The sequence below is a fragment of the Myotis myotis genome, unplaced genomic scaffold (genome assembly GCF_014108235.1).
Source record: "Myotis myotis isolate mMyoMyo1 unplaced genomic scaffold, mMyoMyo1.p scaffold_m19_p_1, whole genome shotgun sequence".
Taxonomy (NCBI): Eukaryota; Metazoa; Chordata; class Mammalia; order Chiroptera; family Vespertilionidae; genus Myotis; species Myotis myotis.
Window position 1 is genome coordinate 32,021,198 of NW_023416313.1, and position 18,024 is coordinate 32,039,221.

The 18,024-nt window shown below is 39.7% G+C and overlaps 1 protein-coding gene across 25 annotated transcripts in view; it reads left to right on the plus strand.

Annotated features, from left to right (window-relative positions):
- Nucleotides 1–18,024, plus strand: part of FIP1L1 (factor interacting with PAPOLA and CPSF1) — a 97,165-nt gene that overhangs the window by 30,715 nt on the left and 48,426 nt on the right. For 9 of the 25 annotated variants that reach the window (XM_036333866.1, XM_036333867.1, XM_036333874.1 and 6 more), the window contains 2 exons: nt 1,822–1,931; nt 10,243–10,350. In XM_036333866.1, coding sequence (XP_036189759.1) covers nt 1,822–1,931; nt 10,243–10,350 — 218 coding nt within the window. The remainder of the gene's footprint in view (nt 1–1,821; nt 1,932–10,242; nt 10,351–18,024) is intronic. The other 16 variants (XM_036333920.1, XM_036333949.1, XM_036333984.1 and 13 more) reach the window with 3 other exon arrangements.

The following is an 18,024-nucleotide window of genomic DNA, read 5'->3' on the forward strand; positions in this document are numbered from 1 at the left end:
GTGGGCACAAACAGGTAGTTGGCCATTCCCTGAGGGGTCTCAGATTGGAGAGGGTGAAGGCCAGACTGAGGGGCCCTTACCCCCACCCCAATGCACGAATTTCATGCACCGGGCTACTAGTATATTATAAAGGTAAAGTTAACATTGGATGTTCATATGTATTGGATAATTGCGAGTTTTTTTTGTTTTGTTTTGTTTTTTTGTCTTGAGCAACTCAGTAGATGATGGTGCCATTTACTTGAGTGATAAAGACTTAGGATCAGATTGGAGGATAGTGGGAAATCAGTAGTTTTGTTTTGATCATGTTAAGTTTTGAGATATTCATCAGACATGGAAGAAGTTGGATATAAATTACTGGAGCTCAGGGGAACAGTTGAGACCATGTGTCTGATATTCCGTGGAAGAGTAATGCACTTCTTTTTCTATGTTCTCATAGCATCTTTTATCTCATCGTTTTTTTATAGCATTTATTGCATTGCTGTCATTGTTTTTATGTCTATTTTTTCCCACATTCTGGAGTTTTGTTGTATTTCTCCACATGGTCTCAGCTTCGGGTACAAATAGTTATTTAGTAAATGTTTGATGAATGAGTCATATTTAGTTCCCATCACTACATTCTGTCAATTTTACCTGTCAAACATCTATCAAATCCATTTTTTTCTGATCCTCATCATTCCTCATTAGGGTCAGTGCCTTTTAAATGGATGTTTTTCTTTTAAGCAGTGGAACTCTTTTTTTCAAATAAAATGCCAATGTAAAACCCTAATTATATGGGGGCACCAATTAGGGATTGGGTTCAGAAGTATTAATAAGAGATCCAACTGTAATGGCTCAAATATAGAAGTAAAGGTTTCTTTTTCTCACAATGATTAGTTGAGAGTTAGATGTTTTCTGGATTTGAATCAGTGGTTTGACTGACTCAGGCTAGGTTTCTGAGATTCTCTTGGCCTTTGCCTCATGGGGAAAGAAGAGAGATGCTAAATTTAGTCTGAACAAGGGCACTAGAATACAAATAGGCACAAATTATGGTGTGATGATATTCAAGTGTAGGGCAGCTTGAACTTATTTTGTTTAAATATAAATTAATTACCGTTTTAAGATAGGAAGGTGAGTATAAAAACAGTGCATAAAGGAGATTCATTTTACTATTGTAAAGGAGAACAACTGGTTCATACTTAAAGGATCTGATAGGAACAGAAAAGATGGACAAATCTGGGAGAAGTTACGGAATAAGTAGATTGAAAAGATGTAATAAGGAGACAGATGACTGACTTCCAGCTTGCCAGTGTATAGATCTGGCAGGATATTGATAATGGTGGGAAAATGTGAGGAGTGGTTAGAACTGCAGGAGTAGATCATTAATAGTTGTATTATAGCAAATCACAGTCTGAATAAAAAATGATCAGAATGGCTAAAATGGCCACTGGTGGCTTTCTTAGCTAAGTGGTAGTGAATATAGAAGGGAAATGTTGTTCAGACCCTTTCTTGAACTCTGAAACATGGAGTGGTAACCATGGACTTAAAAGTGGTAATTTAAGGGAATTAATGAAAGTCCTAAAGAGCTATATTTTATTGGACTTTTAAGTGGCATTAATGTGAAATTTTTAATTGTTGGGAACACTTTATTCCCATAATCTATCTTTGGTGTCTTTCACCTAATATTATTATAAAATAGGTAAATTTTATTAAATATCCAGCAATAAAACATTATTTTTATTTAATTTCAAATCATATGTCACAAATTTATTTGGACACCTTCATTGTATTATTTTTGACTATTTCATTTCATTAAACAAGCTAATAACTTTTTTTGTTTTTAAGGTACAGCAGGGAAGAACTGGAAATTCAGAAAAGGAAGCAGCACTTCCATCTACAAAAGCTGAGTTTACTTCTCCTCCTTCTTTGTTCAAGAGTGGACTCCCACCAAGCAGGTTAGTGAGATTATTATAACTCAGTTTATTGAAGGCATTGGTATCTTCTCCTTGTATTATGCTATCTATACTAATAAAAGGGTAATATGCTAATTAGACGGACATCTTCCAGACATCCTTCCGGACAAAGCCACAGTGGTGGGGGCCGAGGCAGAGGTCGTTAGGGGCGATCAGGCCAGCAGGGGAGAGCAGTTAGGGGACGATCATGCCGGCAGGGCAGCAGTTAGGTGGCGATCATGCTGGCAGGCAGAGATGGTTAGGGGCAATCAGGCCGGCAGGGGAGCAGTTAGGGGGCGATCAAGCCAGCAGGCAGAGGTGGTTAGGTGCAATCAGGCCGGCAGGCAGAGGTAGTTGGAGGTGATTAGGCCGGCCGGCAGGCTGGCAAGTAGTTAGGAGTCAGTGGTCCCGGCCTAAACTGGCAGTTGGACATCCCCCAAGGTTCCCAGATTGGAGAGGGTGCAGGCTGGGCTGAGGGACCCCCAAACCCCCGTGCACGAATTCCAGTTGCGTGAAATTACACAAGAACTGGGACCTCTCCCCCCCCACACCATGGGATCACTCCGAGTCCTGGAGTGCCGCCCTGATGCCCCGCCTCCAGGCCGCGCGCAGCAGCTGCTGGGCCCCACTCTTGCGGTGCGCATGCGAGGCTGTGGAAACACTGGCAGAAGTCACGTAAAGTGGCTGCTGGGACCCCACGGCATGCGTGTGAAGAGCCGTGGAAACCCCGGCGGAACCTGGACGGAGCAGCCTCCAGCCCTGCCCCATGCTGCCCGCTCGCACTGTGCACGCCGCCATCTTGTGACGGCGTTATGGTGTGATGGTTAATTTGCATGTTACCACTTTATTATATAGGATTATTGGACTACCTTAAATCCAGATCTATTCTCCTAAAGGCATTTTACTGATTTTTAGTAACAGATTTTAGAAATTTCAGTCTGGGAGATGTTTCATATTAAAAACATGTTCTTTTCTTTCCTTGGTTTGTTGTGATAATATCTAATTTTTAAGTTCCTCAAGATATCAATTGTAAGAGGTAAATATGCTGGAAGATGTCCTTTTAATTTAAACATGATAAATAGCTAGCCTATTAGCAGGAAAATAGTGAAAGATTAGATAAGACTAAGGAAGTTCGATGTTAGCAGTTTAATGTGTTAGATTTAACACATTAAAAAACTTGACTTAAATCAGTCATTTCTTTGAGCCTGAAAATTAGTTAATAACCCTACTATTACTAGTTCTTAGCCAGATCATTTACCTTTTGTGTTACTTGTTTATATTTATTGTATACAGTTCTCTGTTTTGTTATTCTGCAATTATGAATTGCTGTGAGATTATATTTTATAATATACAAATGTAGGAAGAGACCTTATGTAGTTTAGCCCTGAAATAGTTTCTTGAAACTTTTAGCTAAAATTAAATGTCACAAAGCCATTGGAATTTGACTATCTCTTCTCATCTTAATTACTGGTGATAGGCATTTCCAAATATGATTATTTAAACTAAATGCAGTTTCATAAAGTGTTTGGCTAAGAACTTATGATCCAGAGAAATATTGATTCTTTTAATATGTGGTATTCTTTTGCTTTTGTTTTTCATATTTTAAAAGAAATCAGTTTTCATTCATTGAATTTATGGTATTCTACAGTGTAGAGTGATGTTAAGAGCTTAGACTCTAGAGCCCAAACTTTAAATTCTGGCTTTGTTGATTTACTAGCTGTGTGTCCTTGGGCAGATCTCCTAATCTTGTTCTTTCATTTTCTGATCCATAAAACATAGTAATAATACTTCTTTTACAGGATAGTTATGTATATTAAATGGATTAATTTTTGTAAAGTGTTTTAGAACAGTGGTACATCCATACATAGTAAATAAATACTCTATGGATGTAAATACGCTATTATTATAATTAAACTAAACTATTTAAAAATCAATAGCAGTTTTCTGTACTTTGCCTACCTCTTCCTCCCCCCCCCCCCCTTTTTTTTTAAACTTGGGCTAGATTATGTAGAGCATTATAAGGGCTTTGGTTTTCCTATAAGTGAAATGAATGGGGTGTTGCCAGCAGATTTTGAGCAGAGGAATGGAATAATCTCCTTTAGGTTTTTAAAGTCTCAACTGCTATATTAAGATCAGACTACAGATATATTAAGGGCAGAAACTGGGAGGCTGGTTAGACAGTTAAAATGATTATGTAAGCAAGGGATAATGGAACTTGGACCAATGTAATAATGATGCAGATGATGAGAAATAGCCAGATATTGGATACATTTCTAGAGGTATACCAGTAAAAGATCATGTACATCTTTTATATTGAGATCGAAATGACTACAGGAGGGGTCATTTTGCAGGGAGAAGACTGAAAGTTCAGTTTAGGACAGTGGTCAGCAAACTCATTAGTCAACAGAGCCAAATATCAATAGTACAACAACTGAAATTTCTTTTGAGAGCCAAATTTTTTAAACTTAAACTATATAGGTAGGTACATTGTTATTAACTTAATTAGGGTACTCCTAAGGCTTAAGAAGAGCCACACTCAAGGGGTCAAAGAGCCGCATGTGGCTCGCGAGCCGCAGTTTGCCGACCACTGGTTTAGGACATAGTAAAATTGAGATGCCTATTAGATGTGTAAGTGGAGAATTTATGTAGCAAATACATAATATGGATCTGGAGTAGAGATGAAAGGTATTGGCTGGAGATACAAATTTGGAAGTGAGCAGTGTTTAAATAATACGAGATGAAACTGAATCAGATTTCAGAAGAGGTAAATATTGATAGAAAAGTGGTAAGAGGGTAGGGCTTTGAGGCACTCTGACGTCAGAAAAATAAGGATGAGCCAGAAAGAGGGAGACCAACAGAGAAGAATGATTACTGAAGTTGGAAGCAAACCCAGTGTATATCTTGAAAAGGGTCCATTTCAAAGTAGGAGGAGTGATTACATCAAATAATACTTATTGACTAAGAAGAAGAATACTGAGATGACTTTTGGATTTTAAAATGTAGTGGTCATTACTGATCCTTCCCAGAATCATTTTCAGTAGTATAAGGTGAAGATTTGGGGAAGAAAAAGAAAAAGATTTTTTTGGATTCAAGAGAGAATGGGAAGAGAGGAATTAGAGTGAGAAAATAGGGATAATTTTTTAAGGATTTTTTTTTTTTTTTTGCGAGGAGGGCATTATCTGGAGGGCAATGTGGCGTCAGCAGAAAGCTTTTTTTCTAATGAAAGAAATTACAACATGTTTGTACACTTAGAAGAATGAGTTACTAGAGAATGGACAGTTGTTAGAGCAGTGACCTTAAGGTCAGAGAGGATGGGATGTAGTATGCAAGTGGAGAGATTATCCTTAAGAAGGAGCATGGACAATTCACTTACAATAACAGAAGGGATAGTAGGATATGATGAAGGCACTGTGTAGATAATGGTGATGGGAACAACGGAAAATTCTCTTGTTATTGCTTCAGTGTTTTGTCAGCAGCAGAGATACAGGCTTATCTGGTAAAAATGAGGATTTGTGGAAGGAGTGTTCAATGTTGGAGAAGAGAGGAGGAAGTCTGAAGTAGTCATTTGGAGGTGAATAAACTAGGGAAAGGAGTAGGATTTCTAGGCAATATCTATAGGGAAATGTGGAGTCAAGAGAGTACTTTTATTTCAAGATGGGAGAAATTACAGCATTATATATGCTGATAGGAATGAGTTAGTAAAGTGAAAAATTGATGACATGGGGGGAAGAGATAACATTCCCAGCTTTTCTTGAGGTTAATGACCATGGGTTTAAAATAAGTCATTTTGCTCTGCTGTGTTTCTTTTGCCCTTGTTAGGTATTCATGTGTTTATGAAGAGTAGCTACTGTTGGATTTTACAGAGGTTGAGATTATATCAGGGGATAGGCAGGGACAAGGAAGGTGAGAGTGTACTTGAGGGAGGGAGTGTCTTGATGGACCATGGATCTAAGGCGAGATGGGAGACAGTGGTGGGTAAGGGACGGTATAAAGAAAATGAAGAAATGATAGAAAAATTAGCATTTTTACTAAAAAGAATGGATAATTACCAACACAATCTATAGAAACATACCTAACATGTTACTTTTGGATGTAAAGAATAGTACCCATTTTTAATTAGGAAAGTTTGTTTTCTGGATTCTTCTGCTCAAAAGGGTACTTTTCAGTGATTGTGAAGTATTCCCCTAAATAAAAATATTTGTTTTTTTATTTCTATTTTTTATTTTTAGGGAAATTAGACATCTTTGAAGTAATAAAATTTTATTGACTGTAGGGAGAAGACAGTAATGTCATTTAATACATAATGCAACCATAAATTTTGGTAATTATCTCTATGGAAGTTCTTTCCTTTTTGATTTAGGATTTAGTCTAGGATCACTTACTAGCTTTTTTATCTCTTTTTTCTTCTTTAATCTGGGGCAGCATCTCAGACATTCTTTGTATTTGTTAACATTGATTGTGAAGAGTGCATTCCAATTGTTTTGATGTTTCCTTGTTACTAGATTCAGGTTTTGGTTTTGGGCAGGAATATTATGTAAGTGATGTTTTGTCCTCACCACATCATCCTGAAGGTACCTGATGTCACTTTGTCCCATTAATAGTGACTAGAGGCCTGATGCACAAAATCCGTGCACGAGGGCAGGGAGAGGTCCCTGCAGCCCAGCCTGCACCCTCTCCAATCTGGGATCCCTTGGGGGATCGGGCCTAAACCAGCAGTCGGACATCCCTCTCACAATCCTGGACCACTGACTCCTATTCGCTCGCCTGCCTGCCTGGTCGCCCTAACTGCCCCCTCCCTGCTGGCCTGTTCGCTCCTAACTGCCCCCCGCCCCTGTGCCATCCTGGTCGCCTCTAACTGTCCCTCCCACTGGCCTGGTCACCCCCAACTGCCCCCCTGCCAACCTAGTTGCCCCTCATTGCCCCCCCTAACCCCCGCCAACCTAATTGCCCCCAACTGTCCTCCCCACCCCCCTCTGCCGGTCTGGTCACCCCTATCTGCCCCCCCCGCCACAGGCCTGGTCACCCCCAACTGCCAACCCCCCGCTGGCCTGGTTTCCCCCAACTGCCCCCCCGCCAGCCTGGTTGCCCCTCATGGCCCCCCTGCTGGCCTGGTCGCCCCATGCAGCCTGCTGTTCAGTCATTTGGTCGTCCCTCACTATACCCCCTGCTGGCCTGGTCGCTCCACGCAGCCTGCTGTTCAGTCATTTGTTGTCCCTCACTAACCCTCCTGCCGGCCTGGTCGCCCCACGCAGCCTGCTGTTCAGTCATTTGTTGTCCCTCACTAACCCTCCTGCCGGCCTGGTCGCCCCACACAGCCTGCTGTTCAGTCATTTGGTCGTCCCTCACTAACCCTCCTGCCGGCCTGGTCGCCCCACGCAGCCTGCTGTTCAGTCATTTGGTCGTCCCTCACTAACCCTCCTGCCGGCCTGGTCGCCCACGCAGCCTGCTGTTCAGTCATTTGGTCGTCCCTCACTATCCCCCCTGCCGGCCTGGTCGCCCCACGCAACCTGCTGTTCAGTCATTTGTTGTCCCTCACTATCCCCCCTGCTGGCCTGGTCGCCCCACACAGCCTGCTGTTCAGTCATTGGTTGTCCCTCACTATCCCCCCTGCTGGCCTGGTCGCCCCACACAGCCTGCTGTTCAGTCATTTGGTCGTCCCTCACTATCCCCCCTGCCGGCCTGGTCGCCCCACGCAGCCTGCTGTTCAGTCATTTGGTCGTCCCTCACTAACCCTCCTGCTGGCCTGGTCGCCCCACGCAGCCTGCTGTTCAGTCATTTGGTCGTCCCTCACTATCCCCCCTGCTGGCCTGGTCGCCCCACACAGCCTGCTGTTCAGTCATTTGGTCGTCCCTCACTAACCCTCCTGCTGGCCTGGTCGCCCCACACAGCCTGCTGTTCAGTCATTTGGTCGTCCCTCACTATCCCCCCTGCTGGCCTGGTCGCCCCACACAGCCTGCTGTTCAGTCATTTGGTCGTCCCTCACTATCCCCCCTGCCGGCCTGGTCGCCCCACACAGCCTGCTGTTCAGTCATTTGGTTGTCCCTCACTATCCCCCCTGCTGGCCTGGTCGTAGGCAGCCATCTTGTGAGGGCGTGAGAGTTAATTTGCATATTACCACTTTTTTATATAGGATGATAACTTTAATAACTTATTTGTGGTGGTGTCCTTTGAATTTCTGCACCCTTAGTTTTCTCTGTGTATTTAATAAGTAATCTGAGGAGATCACGTAAATATATCCTGTTTCTCTTTGAAGTTTCCAAGAATTTTACTATCCATTGATCATTTTTGCTTTCTAAATTATTAATGTAATGGCTCAAAATAGTGATTATCTAACTCTGTTATTTCTCTTATATTTATTAATTGGCATTCTATTTTAACAATGAGCTCTTATCTCCCACACTTATATTTATCAGTCAAACGTATTTTTATTTTATGTATGAGAGAGCATGTATGTGGCTTTTTTGTATGTGTGGTATATAAACTACATGTATGATTCATACATACTGTAATTGATACTCAAATTGTTTCAGATTTGGTCCATGGGGGCCTCTTCAAACTAGCTCCTGTTACCTGTTGATATGTCCCTTCCTCTTTTTTGAATTTTTTTATTTTTATATTTTGGCATAACCAGATGTTCCAGGCTTATCTTGTACCTTCCCTACCCCTTCCCTGGAAGTAGCCATTTCTTAAAGGCACTCTGATGCCATTTAGTGGGAAATGGTCATTAGAAAACAACATCTTGCCATTGTTTATGCTCATTCCACTGGGGTGTTGTTATTTCCAGATCTTTTCAGCACCCAGGGCTAGAAAAAAACCCAAGCAATTTCAATATGAAATTTGCCATGTGTATATTCTATTTATAAATTTTAATTATACAATCATCATGTTTCTTTTTCAAAATTTGACACTACAAGGTCCTACTTTTCTTTTCCTAGTGCATTTCCCTTTTCCTGCAGTGAAAACCTAGTTTCCAACAACTTCAATATTTCTCATTTGCTTCATTTTATAATACGTACAAAATACATTACAACATCAACACCTACCATTACAAAACTAAGAGTTCAAGATATCTTTGCAATTCTTTTTTTTTATATTGAGGTTAGATAGTCAAAATACTGTGTTCAAAAGTTTCCTTCAGAGTGATTATATTAATCATTTAAAAATATAATTTGCTCCATTGCTTCTGTTTGTATTCAGTATTTGCATTTCTTTTTCTTCATGCTTATTGACATGTTTGCTTTTTACATACATAAAACATTTAACATAGTTCCAAAGCAAGGCTATTCAAAGTATACTCAGATTTGTCACTCTTTCTTCTATTTCTTTCACTTTTGTCAATAATCAGTTTCATTTCATTTAGTTTCTGGTTTATTTGTGTTGGTGTTTTTATACATAAACAGATACATAAATATATGTATATTTTCGAATCTTTTAAAGAGTTAATACTTTGAATTTTTATGAAATACTTACTAGTGTAGGTTTTTATGAAACATATCAGTGTTACTATTAACTGGTTACCCTAATTATAATACTTATACCTTATTAAAGAATATAGGAGCAGGGGAAGAATATGGGGAAAGAAATACCAAAATTTTGAATAAGATTTTGTGAAACTGAATTAATGTTACCTATAATAATAAAAGCATAATATGCTAATTAGATTGGACAGCCGAATGACCTTCTGGATGTCATTCCAGACATCCTTCTGGACGAAGCCGCGCGGTGGGGCCGAGGTAGAGGCAGTTAGGGGCAATCAGGCAGGCAGGCAAGCAGTTAGGGATGATCAGGCAGGCAGGCAGAGTGGTTAGGGGCCAGTGGTCCAGGATTGCGAGAGGGATGTTCAACTGCCGGTTTAGGCCCGATCCCTTGGATCGCCATTCAGACATCCCCTGAGGGGTCCCGGATTGCAAGAGGGTGCAGGCCGGGCTGAGGGGGAACACTCCCCTCCCCCGTGCACGAATTTCATGCATCAGGCCTCTAGTTAATTCATAAAAGCTCAGAAATTTATTTCTCGGCTACATATTACAACCTGAAGAATGTATTGGTTCTTTTCTGCATTTTTACATGCTACCGTCTATGTGAAATATTTCTAAAAATATTCAGGAGTTAATAAAATGTTGATGACATGTCTATATTTAAACACTGTTAGTTGTCTTAGTACCACAGCAAATATTTTGTGTGACTTGAAGAGAATGATACTATAGGAACATAATTAAGGATATTAGAAAAATCATGTTAAGGCGGGGAGACAGAAAGAGGGGAGGTCAGAGGCAACAATATATAAGAAAAAAACATAGAAAATTTATCTCACCAGAAACAGCACCTCTTCTCAGTCTCAGACAAGTTCTGCCTCCAGAAAAGCCAATTCAAGCGTTGGGAAGTGGCAGGATCGATATGGGAGGGCCGAATCACCTGATCTAAGGTAAGGCTCTTTATAAACATTGGATACTCTTTGATGTTTAGCTCATCAGTGTTGTTTTGTCTTATTGGTAAGATGATAAATTTCTATTAGACTGTGCCATATTTTTACTCCATAAGTTATGATATTTTAGTATAGTATTGAGGGCTCAAGTTGCTTTATAAATAAGGCCTTACCACCTCATGTAATGCTTCTCATCTCTCCAGCCTTAAAAAAAAATTATCTTTATTGTTGAAAATACTATGTCTCCCTTTTTCCCTTCATTGACCCCCCTCCTCCCCACATCTGCCCCCTGCACCCCTCCACCTAGGCCTTCATCACACTATTGTCTCTGTCCATGGGTTACGCATATATACATATAAATCCTTGGCTTAATCTCTCCCTACCCTCATCCCACATGGAACTGTGCTAATGGGTCCTCAGTAAATGTCTTTCTCCCCCTTGCTGCAAGTTTAATTCTTCTTTCTCATAATGCACCCTATTTAAAAATCCCTGGGTGCTTTTCACTGTTTGTTGGAGAAATTTACCTTCTGAGTCAGTATTTAGGAGCTATAAAATTGGACTCCACTGATTCTTTCCAACCTTTATATCCCAACTGCAGTGCATAAATATGCTAATAGTAAGTGGATCTACCAGCTATCCTAGGAAATGCTATTTCCCTTATTGTTGCTATGCTTTCACTCATGATCCACCCATCATAAAATTTTGGTTTGTGTTCTAAATCTTACATTTACAGAGTCTACAGCCTTGGATGGTATTGTAAACTCTCTGAGCCTGTAAAATGGGAATAATTATTTTTATTCTAAGGGATGTAGTGAGAAGTAAATATGAAAGTGCAATGCCAGCAGTAATAAGTCTGAGCAATTATACTTAACTTGGCTTAGAAATACAGACTAAAATACTTTTCTAATTTGCTATTTTAAGTCTTAAACAATGATGGTATATTGGGGGATGGAAAGTATTATGTTCTCGTTACAGAATTTTAAGCTTTCTTCCCGGGCAGCTTGATGTTAGATGCTTTTAATTATTTTCACTTACAGACTTTAAAAAACGTAAATTATGATTAGATATCTTTGATTATAACATGTAAAAGAAAAGTAGGAAGAGGAAAGAAACATCAAAATTTTATTTTTGTGGGGAGGGGGGCTTTATTATGTATTCCTCATGAGTAATAGGAATTTCTAGTCAACTTGCTTTGATTGGATTTCTTGTTAGGAGAAAATAAGCTTAGACATTCTCAAAAGTGGGTATTTGTGTCAAGGTCAAAAATATTTTCAACCTTTTAAAGGCTATCTAAACTATAAGTATAGTAGTTTATGCAGATAGAAATACACAGGGTAGGGGAGAAGGTTTACAGTTGTGAGTGTGCAAAACTCACAACTTATTCTTATATTCTTATTTATTAATTATTATATTGTTTTCATACAAGCAGCTATAAACCTACTTTTGTCCCACTCTGTATTATCTATATTCTTAGAATAGTGTCAATTGCATGTGTTGCTTTAACAGGTTATAGAATGAAAACTTGTATATATTACTATTATTTTAAAAGTACCAATTGACATTTGTTCAGATATATACAGTATTGAATTATCTTGGTTTTTATGTTTTATATTTTATATTTTTTTTATTGATTGATTTTTAGAGGGGGAGAGAGAGAGAAAAAACAAAACATTGCTTCATTGTTCCACTTATTTATGCATTCATTGGATGTTTCTTGTATGTGCCCTGAACAGGGGTCTAACCCACAATCTTAGTGTATCAGGATGATTGTCTAACCAACTGAGTTAGCTGGACAGAACCTTCATCTTAGTTTTTAAAACTAAAATTCTGCTTGAAGAACCAATGGAAATTTCAAGAGTTATTTTAAAGAAAAGTTAGATCTGATGAGTGTGGAGTGGAGTCTATAGTCTATGAATCTTTCCACCTTTAGTATTTCTGTGGAACCCCAAAGTTTAATAGCAGTGCGTATAGTATAATTTCTATCTATATAATAAAGATGTAATATGCAAGTGTTGGTTACGCCATGAAGTGTAATGACTGACCACGTAACAACTGGATCACGGATTAGCAGGAGGGTGGGGCAGCAAGCTATAAGTGGGTGGCAGAGAGCTACAGGAGAGAGCAGGGCAGCAAGCTATGAGGGGGACATGGGGGGGCGGAGGGAACTATAGGAAGGCGGGGCAGCGAGCGGAGAGCTACTGGAGGAAGGCTGCGAGCTACTGGTGCACGGATTTGTGCGCAGGGCTACTAGTACTATCTAATAAAAGAGTAATATGTAAATTAACCATCACTCCGTGACAAAGATGGCGGCACCCATAGTGGCAGGGGCAGGACGCTGGCGGTGTTGCCCTGGTAACGTGAGTCCAGCGGCTGCACCCTGGCCACGCGGCAGGAGGGGAGGGGCTTCTGGCCAGAGCAGCCTCGGGCCCGAGCGAGGGACGTTGGCCACACGGAGGAGGGGAGGGGCTCTGGCTGCGTGGCGGGAGGCGAGGGACCTCAGGCCATAAGTGGAAGCTGAGAGTGCAGGGAGCACCAGGAATGCTGGGAATCATAATTCTGATGGTGGCCCCTGGACTGGAAGCGGAAGCCAAGAGCGCGGGGAGCACCAGGAATGCTGGGAATCGTGGTTCTGGTGGTGGACACGTTTCGCGATCTCCTAGACAAGCAGTTCTCAACCTGTGGGTTGTAACCCCTTTGGGGGTCGAACGACCCTTTCACAGGGGTCACCTAAGACCATTGGAAAACACATATATAATTACATATTGTTTTTGTGATTAATCAGTATGCTTTAATTATGTTCAATGTGTAACAATGAAAATACATCCTGAATATCAGATATTTACATTACGATTTATAACAGTAGCAAAATTACAGTTATGAAGTAGCAACGAAAATAATTTTATGGTTGGGGGTCACCACAACATGAGGAACTGTATTAAAGGGTTGCAGCATTAGGAAGGTTGAGAACCACTGTCCTAGACACTCAAGTGAATTGAGCCTGGAGCAAGTTACTGTTGCAGGTAGGAGATGGAGGGAAAGCAAAGGTGAGAGACTTAAGTCAGTGTCGAGGGAAAATTAAAAGGAAGATATCCTGTAATTTCTAGGAAATCTCTACCAATGGAGCAAAGAAAAAAAAAAGCTGTATTATTCTGTGAGCACCAAACCAGACTGGGCTGGGGTCTCACACAATTCGCTCATATGATTGCAAAGACAGACAGAAGCTTAACTCTTTCGTGTACTCAGGCAGATACAATGCACGACATGCACGTTTCCACGGAAGAGGACTTAACAGCACCATTTGCTGTACACTGGTAAGTCACCTTTTTGGTGGCCATCTGTGTTAGTTAATTGCCATAATCAAGAGTAAAAATTAAAACTTTTTTATCTTTATGACAAGCACTTCCTTACAACTTGGAGCAAGGCACGTATCTATAATAATAAAAGTGTAATGTGAGGTGCAGTGAGGCAGGCAGGCAGAGGCAGTTAGGGGCCATCAGGTAGGCAGGCAGAGGCAGTTAGGCGTGATCAGGCAGGCAGAGTGTTTAGGGGCGATGAGGCAGGCAGGCAGAGGTGGTTAGGGGTGATTAGGCAGGCAGGCGAGCTGTTAAGGGGCGATGAGGCAGACAAGCAGAGTGGTTAGGGGCAATCAAGCAGGCTGGCAGGCAAGTGGTAAGGAGCCAGCGGTCCTGGATTGTTATAGGGTGCATGCAGGATTGAATGACCATCCCATGCGCCCCCCCCCCCCCCGCCCACTCCCCATGCATTAATTTTGTGCACTGGGCCTCTAGTATATAATAACTAACTACATTATTATAGCACATAGTACATAATGAAACACTGGATTCATATTTAATTTGTTCAATGATATGAACAAGCAATTTACTGATCGGAAAAGGGGCAGACAATAAGAGCTTTCATTTTCATCATGCTACTATTGGTAATGAATCAGCTATTTTTTTATATAAAGAATAACTATTTCCTTAAACTTATATCTGTTTCATGGCATAAGTACTAGATTTGTATATTAGATTTAGTTTGGTGCACGTGTGAATTAAGGACAGTTCTCTAAAATCTCTAGGCCTCTGTTTCTACATTTGTAGAATGGTGGGGCTCTAGGCTGTGTTATCTGGAAGGCTTTATTGATCCTGAAATTTTATTTTCTGGCTAGTACCTGGTTTACATGGAAAATGGGATCTGAGAGATTAGGGAATTTAGCCAAATTCCTGGCTAATTAAGAGGCAAAGTCAGGGCTAGAGTCTTATGTTTTCAGGCTTTAATATCTGCAGTTCAGGCAAGTTGACTCATAAGTAGAGACATAGAAATACTTTAAAAATCCATTATTTTTAATGTAATTTTAAACTTTACATTTGTTTCTTTTGCTAGTATTATTTTAACATCTGGAAATCCTTTTATATCAATTATTTGACTTAGAAATTTTTACTTAGAATAGTTGCTTTTGGTACAGTAGTTTTTTCTTCAAATAAGATAGTTTACAGAGGAAATATTCTCGAATCTGAAAGTGATACATTGTAGTACTTATACTACATAATCCACCTCCCACCCCCCATAAAAATGATATTTTGGAAACAAAACTATTCATTCTGATTTTCTCATTAGTCTCAGGCAATGTAGGTAGTAATAAATTTGAGGCTGTACTTTTCACATTTTATGTTATTGAAAATTAAAAATAAAGCCTTTAGATAAAAGGTAATTTTCTTTTTTTAAATGGTATAAACATACACACACACATACTTATAAGGTAGAAAATGAGATTCCAGCTCTTAATGAATGTGGAGTATTTTTTGAAGTATTGCTTAAGTCTCTTTGTAAAGAGCAATTAAATAATGGTTGAGATCCTTTTCATAAGTTACTATACAGTAAAACCTCGATATAGTGGACTAATTTGGGTGAGAGGGGTGTTGTTAAAGGTGTAGTCATAAAGTAGGTTTTCCAAACATGTATGTTAACAAATGGACAAATTAGTTTACCTATTTACTTACGTAGACATGTTTGTGTCATTGAAATTAAGTATGTATTTAAAGTTTAGTTTTATAGAAAAGTTTTCTATTATGTATTACTGTAATTTTAAATTTATACTGAATAGGTCTAGTAAATGCGTGCCTTCACCAGTCACCGTGAGTAAACAAATGCACACAGCTGAGGCATGGCTTAGCGCAAAACTACTGCAGAAAGTCATGCCACGTGACAACAGAACCATTACCCACCAAGATAAGGTGTGATCATGTGCTAATCATTCTCCAACATTGTTTCCGAGCAGTTACTCTTGGATTTAAATATGTAGACTGGTTGTAAACATGTAATATTTGTGTCAGCAAAATTGCTACAGTGTTTTTTCTAACATATGGCCTATTTGCTAAAATTTGTTAAAAATAATGAATTATGATGAAAAGGGACAGACCCAAAGACTGAGAAACAGCGATCAGGCTATCAATCCCCAGAAGGAAAGTAGGGGAGGGCGGGGGTAAGGGGAAGAGATCAACCGAAGGACTTGTATACATGTATATAAGCCAAACCAATGGACATGGACAACAGGGGGATGGGAGTATGAGTGTGTGTGTGTGGGGGGAGGTTGGGGGTTAATGGGGGGGGGGGGATGAGGACACATTTGTAATACCTTAACTAACAATAATAATAATAAAAATAATAATGAATTAATAACAAAAAAATAACCTGTTAATTTAATTATAAGCAAATCTTGCTTAAAAGCATTTTAAAATTAATAGGGTGTTAATTTTCACATATAACATGGACTGGAAATTTTGTTAAATCCGAAGTTCATTAAATTGAGGTCTGCAAAATCACGGGTTTACTGTGCTTGGTGACTCAGGCTTATGTCGTTCTTGTTCTTATATAAAACAGTATTTTTCAAACTTTGTTTATTGGTGCTTTGCAAGCTAACTATGTGTATGTAACAATAGCATTTTATTGGTGCAACTTTGTGTTATAAATTCAGATTTGTGACTTAAGCCAATTAGTAAGAATGAAGCCATTTTAGTGAACACAGTATGAAATTGGCAATATGGATGATTACTACACTTATCATAATGTACAGTTTATTTCTTTGTTTTCATTTTATAATATCAAATTCTGATCCTCTTAGGTAATTAGTTACAGATTCAACATTGTTTTGTTAAGCATGTTTATCAATGTCAGTGCTTTTTAACTGATCGACTTCTTGAAAGAGGAATAGTAAAATTGTTTTTTGATGTAGAACCACTCAAATGTGCTTGCATTCTTATAATAGACAAACAAAACTTGTAGTGATAAAACTAGATGTTAAAAGAACATTATATTGAAGAGAGACCTTTACATCTGTTCTTACACCAATTACTATTATGTCTTGATGAAATAATGCACCGAAGAGATGCACCTGTACCTTTATAGCATTTGATTGGTCACTCTGCATTTTACTATATTGTGCAGCTTATAAGATTTTATGTGATTAGACAAAGGAAGGCCTTGATTTTTAAACATTTCACTGCACAATATCATTTCCTATCATTGATACATTTAAAAATGAAGTTAAGTATAAATATGGTAGATAAGGCTTTATTCCATGCTCTGCACAAAAATGAGCACACTTGACTACCTAATGAGCACATTTTACGGTTTTTTTGTTTGTTTTGATATAGCTTAAAAAGTAAACATTTAAAAAATTCAGGCCCCAGAAAATTAGCATAGAAAATAATTCTTGTCGAAGAAGGGAAAAGTTTTGGAGTTGTTCTTATCTGAGCCTGAATCCTGGTGCTGGTACTTTACTGCACAAAAGAGCCTTTTTCCATATCTGTAAAAATGAAACTAATTGGGTGCATACCTTACTTGCAACCTACTTGTGAATTAAATAAAGTAAAAACTTGGTTCTTGAACTTAACTAGTTCTGGAATGCTGTTTGAGAAGTGATTTGTTCAAAAACTGAATCATTTTTTCCCATTGAAAATAATGTAAAGTGAATTAATCCCAGACCCCTAAATGATTCCCTGTGTAATCTTTCTTATATACTGTACATGTTATCTTCCCTGGGCTCTGATTTTTGTCACTTAAAATTTCTGTTTTATCTCTGTAAGCAGCTCTAATACCCTTTCTGGTACATCAGAATTATCAAAATACTAGAGGCCCGATGCACTAAATTCATGCATGGGTAGAGTCCCTAGGCCTGGCTGGCGATAAGGGACAATCTGTGGGGCAACTGGCGGGGTGATTCAGTGGGGGGGGCCACTGCTGGCACCTGCCTCTGTGGAATGCGAGACTGGTGGGGTGATTGGAGGGTGGGGCACTTGGGGGGCAGCGCAGGCCCGCTCGCCAGCCATGGTTGCCTCCTTCTGTGGGGCGATCGGGGTGTGGGGGGGCGCTGGTACCTGCCTTGGCTTGCCTGGGGCCTGCAGGCTGGGGGCAGCTCCTGCGCTGAGTGTCTGCCCCCTGGTGGTCAGTGGGCAACATAGTGACTGGTTGTTCAGTCGTTTTCAGCATTTGGTCGATGTGCATATTAGGCTTTATTATGTAGGATGACATTTTAATTTAATTATATTATAGCTTCAGAGGTGTTTTCACTTTCACCTGTGCCAGAAGGAAAGGTAGATCCTCTTGAGAACATTCACTGCCTATATTACACTGTAGATTAATGAAACTACATATCATGTAATTAGTTTGTCTCTT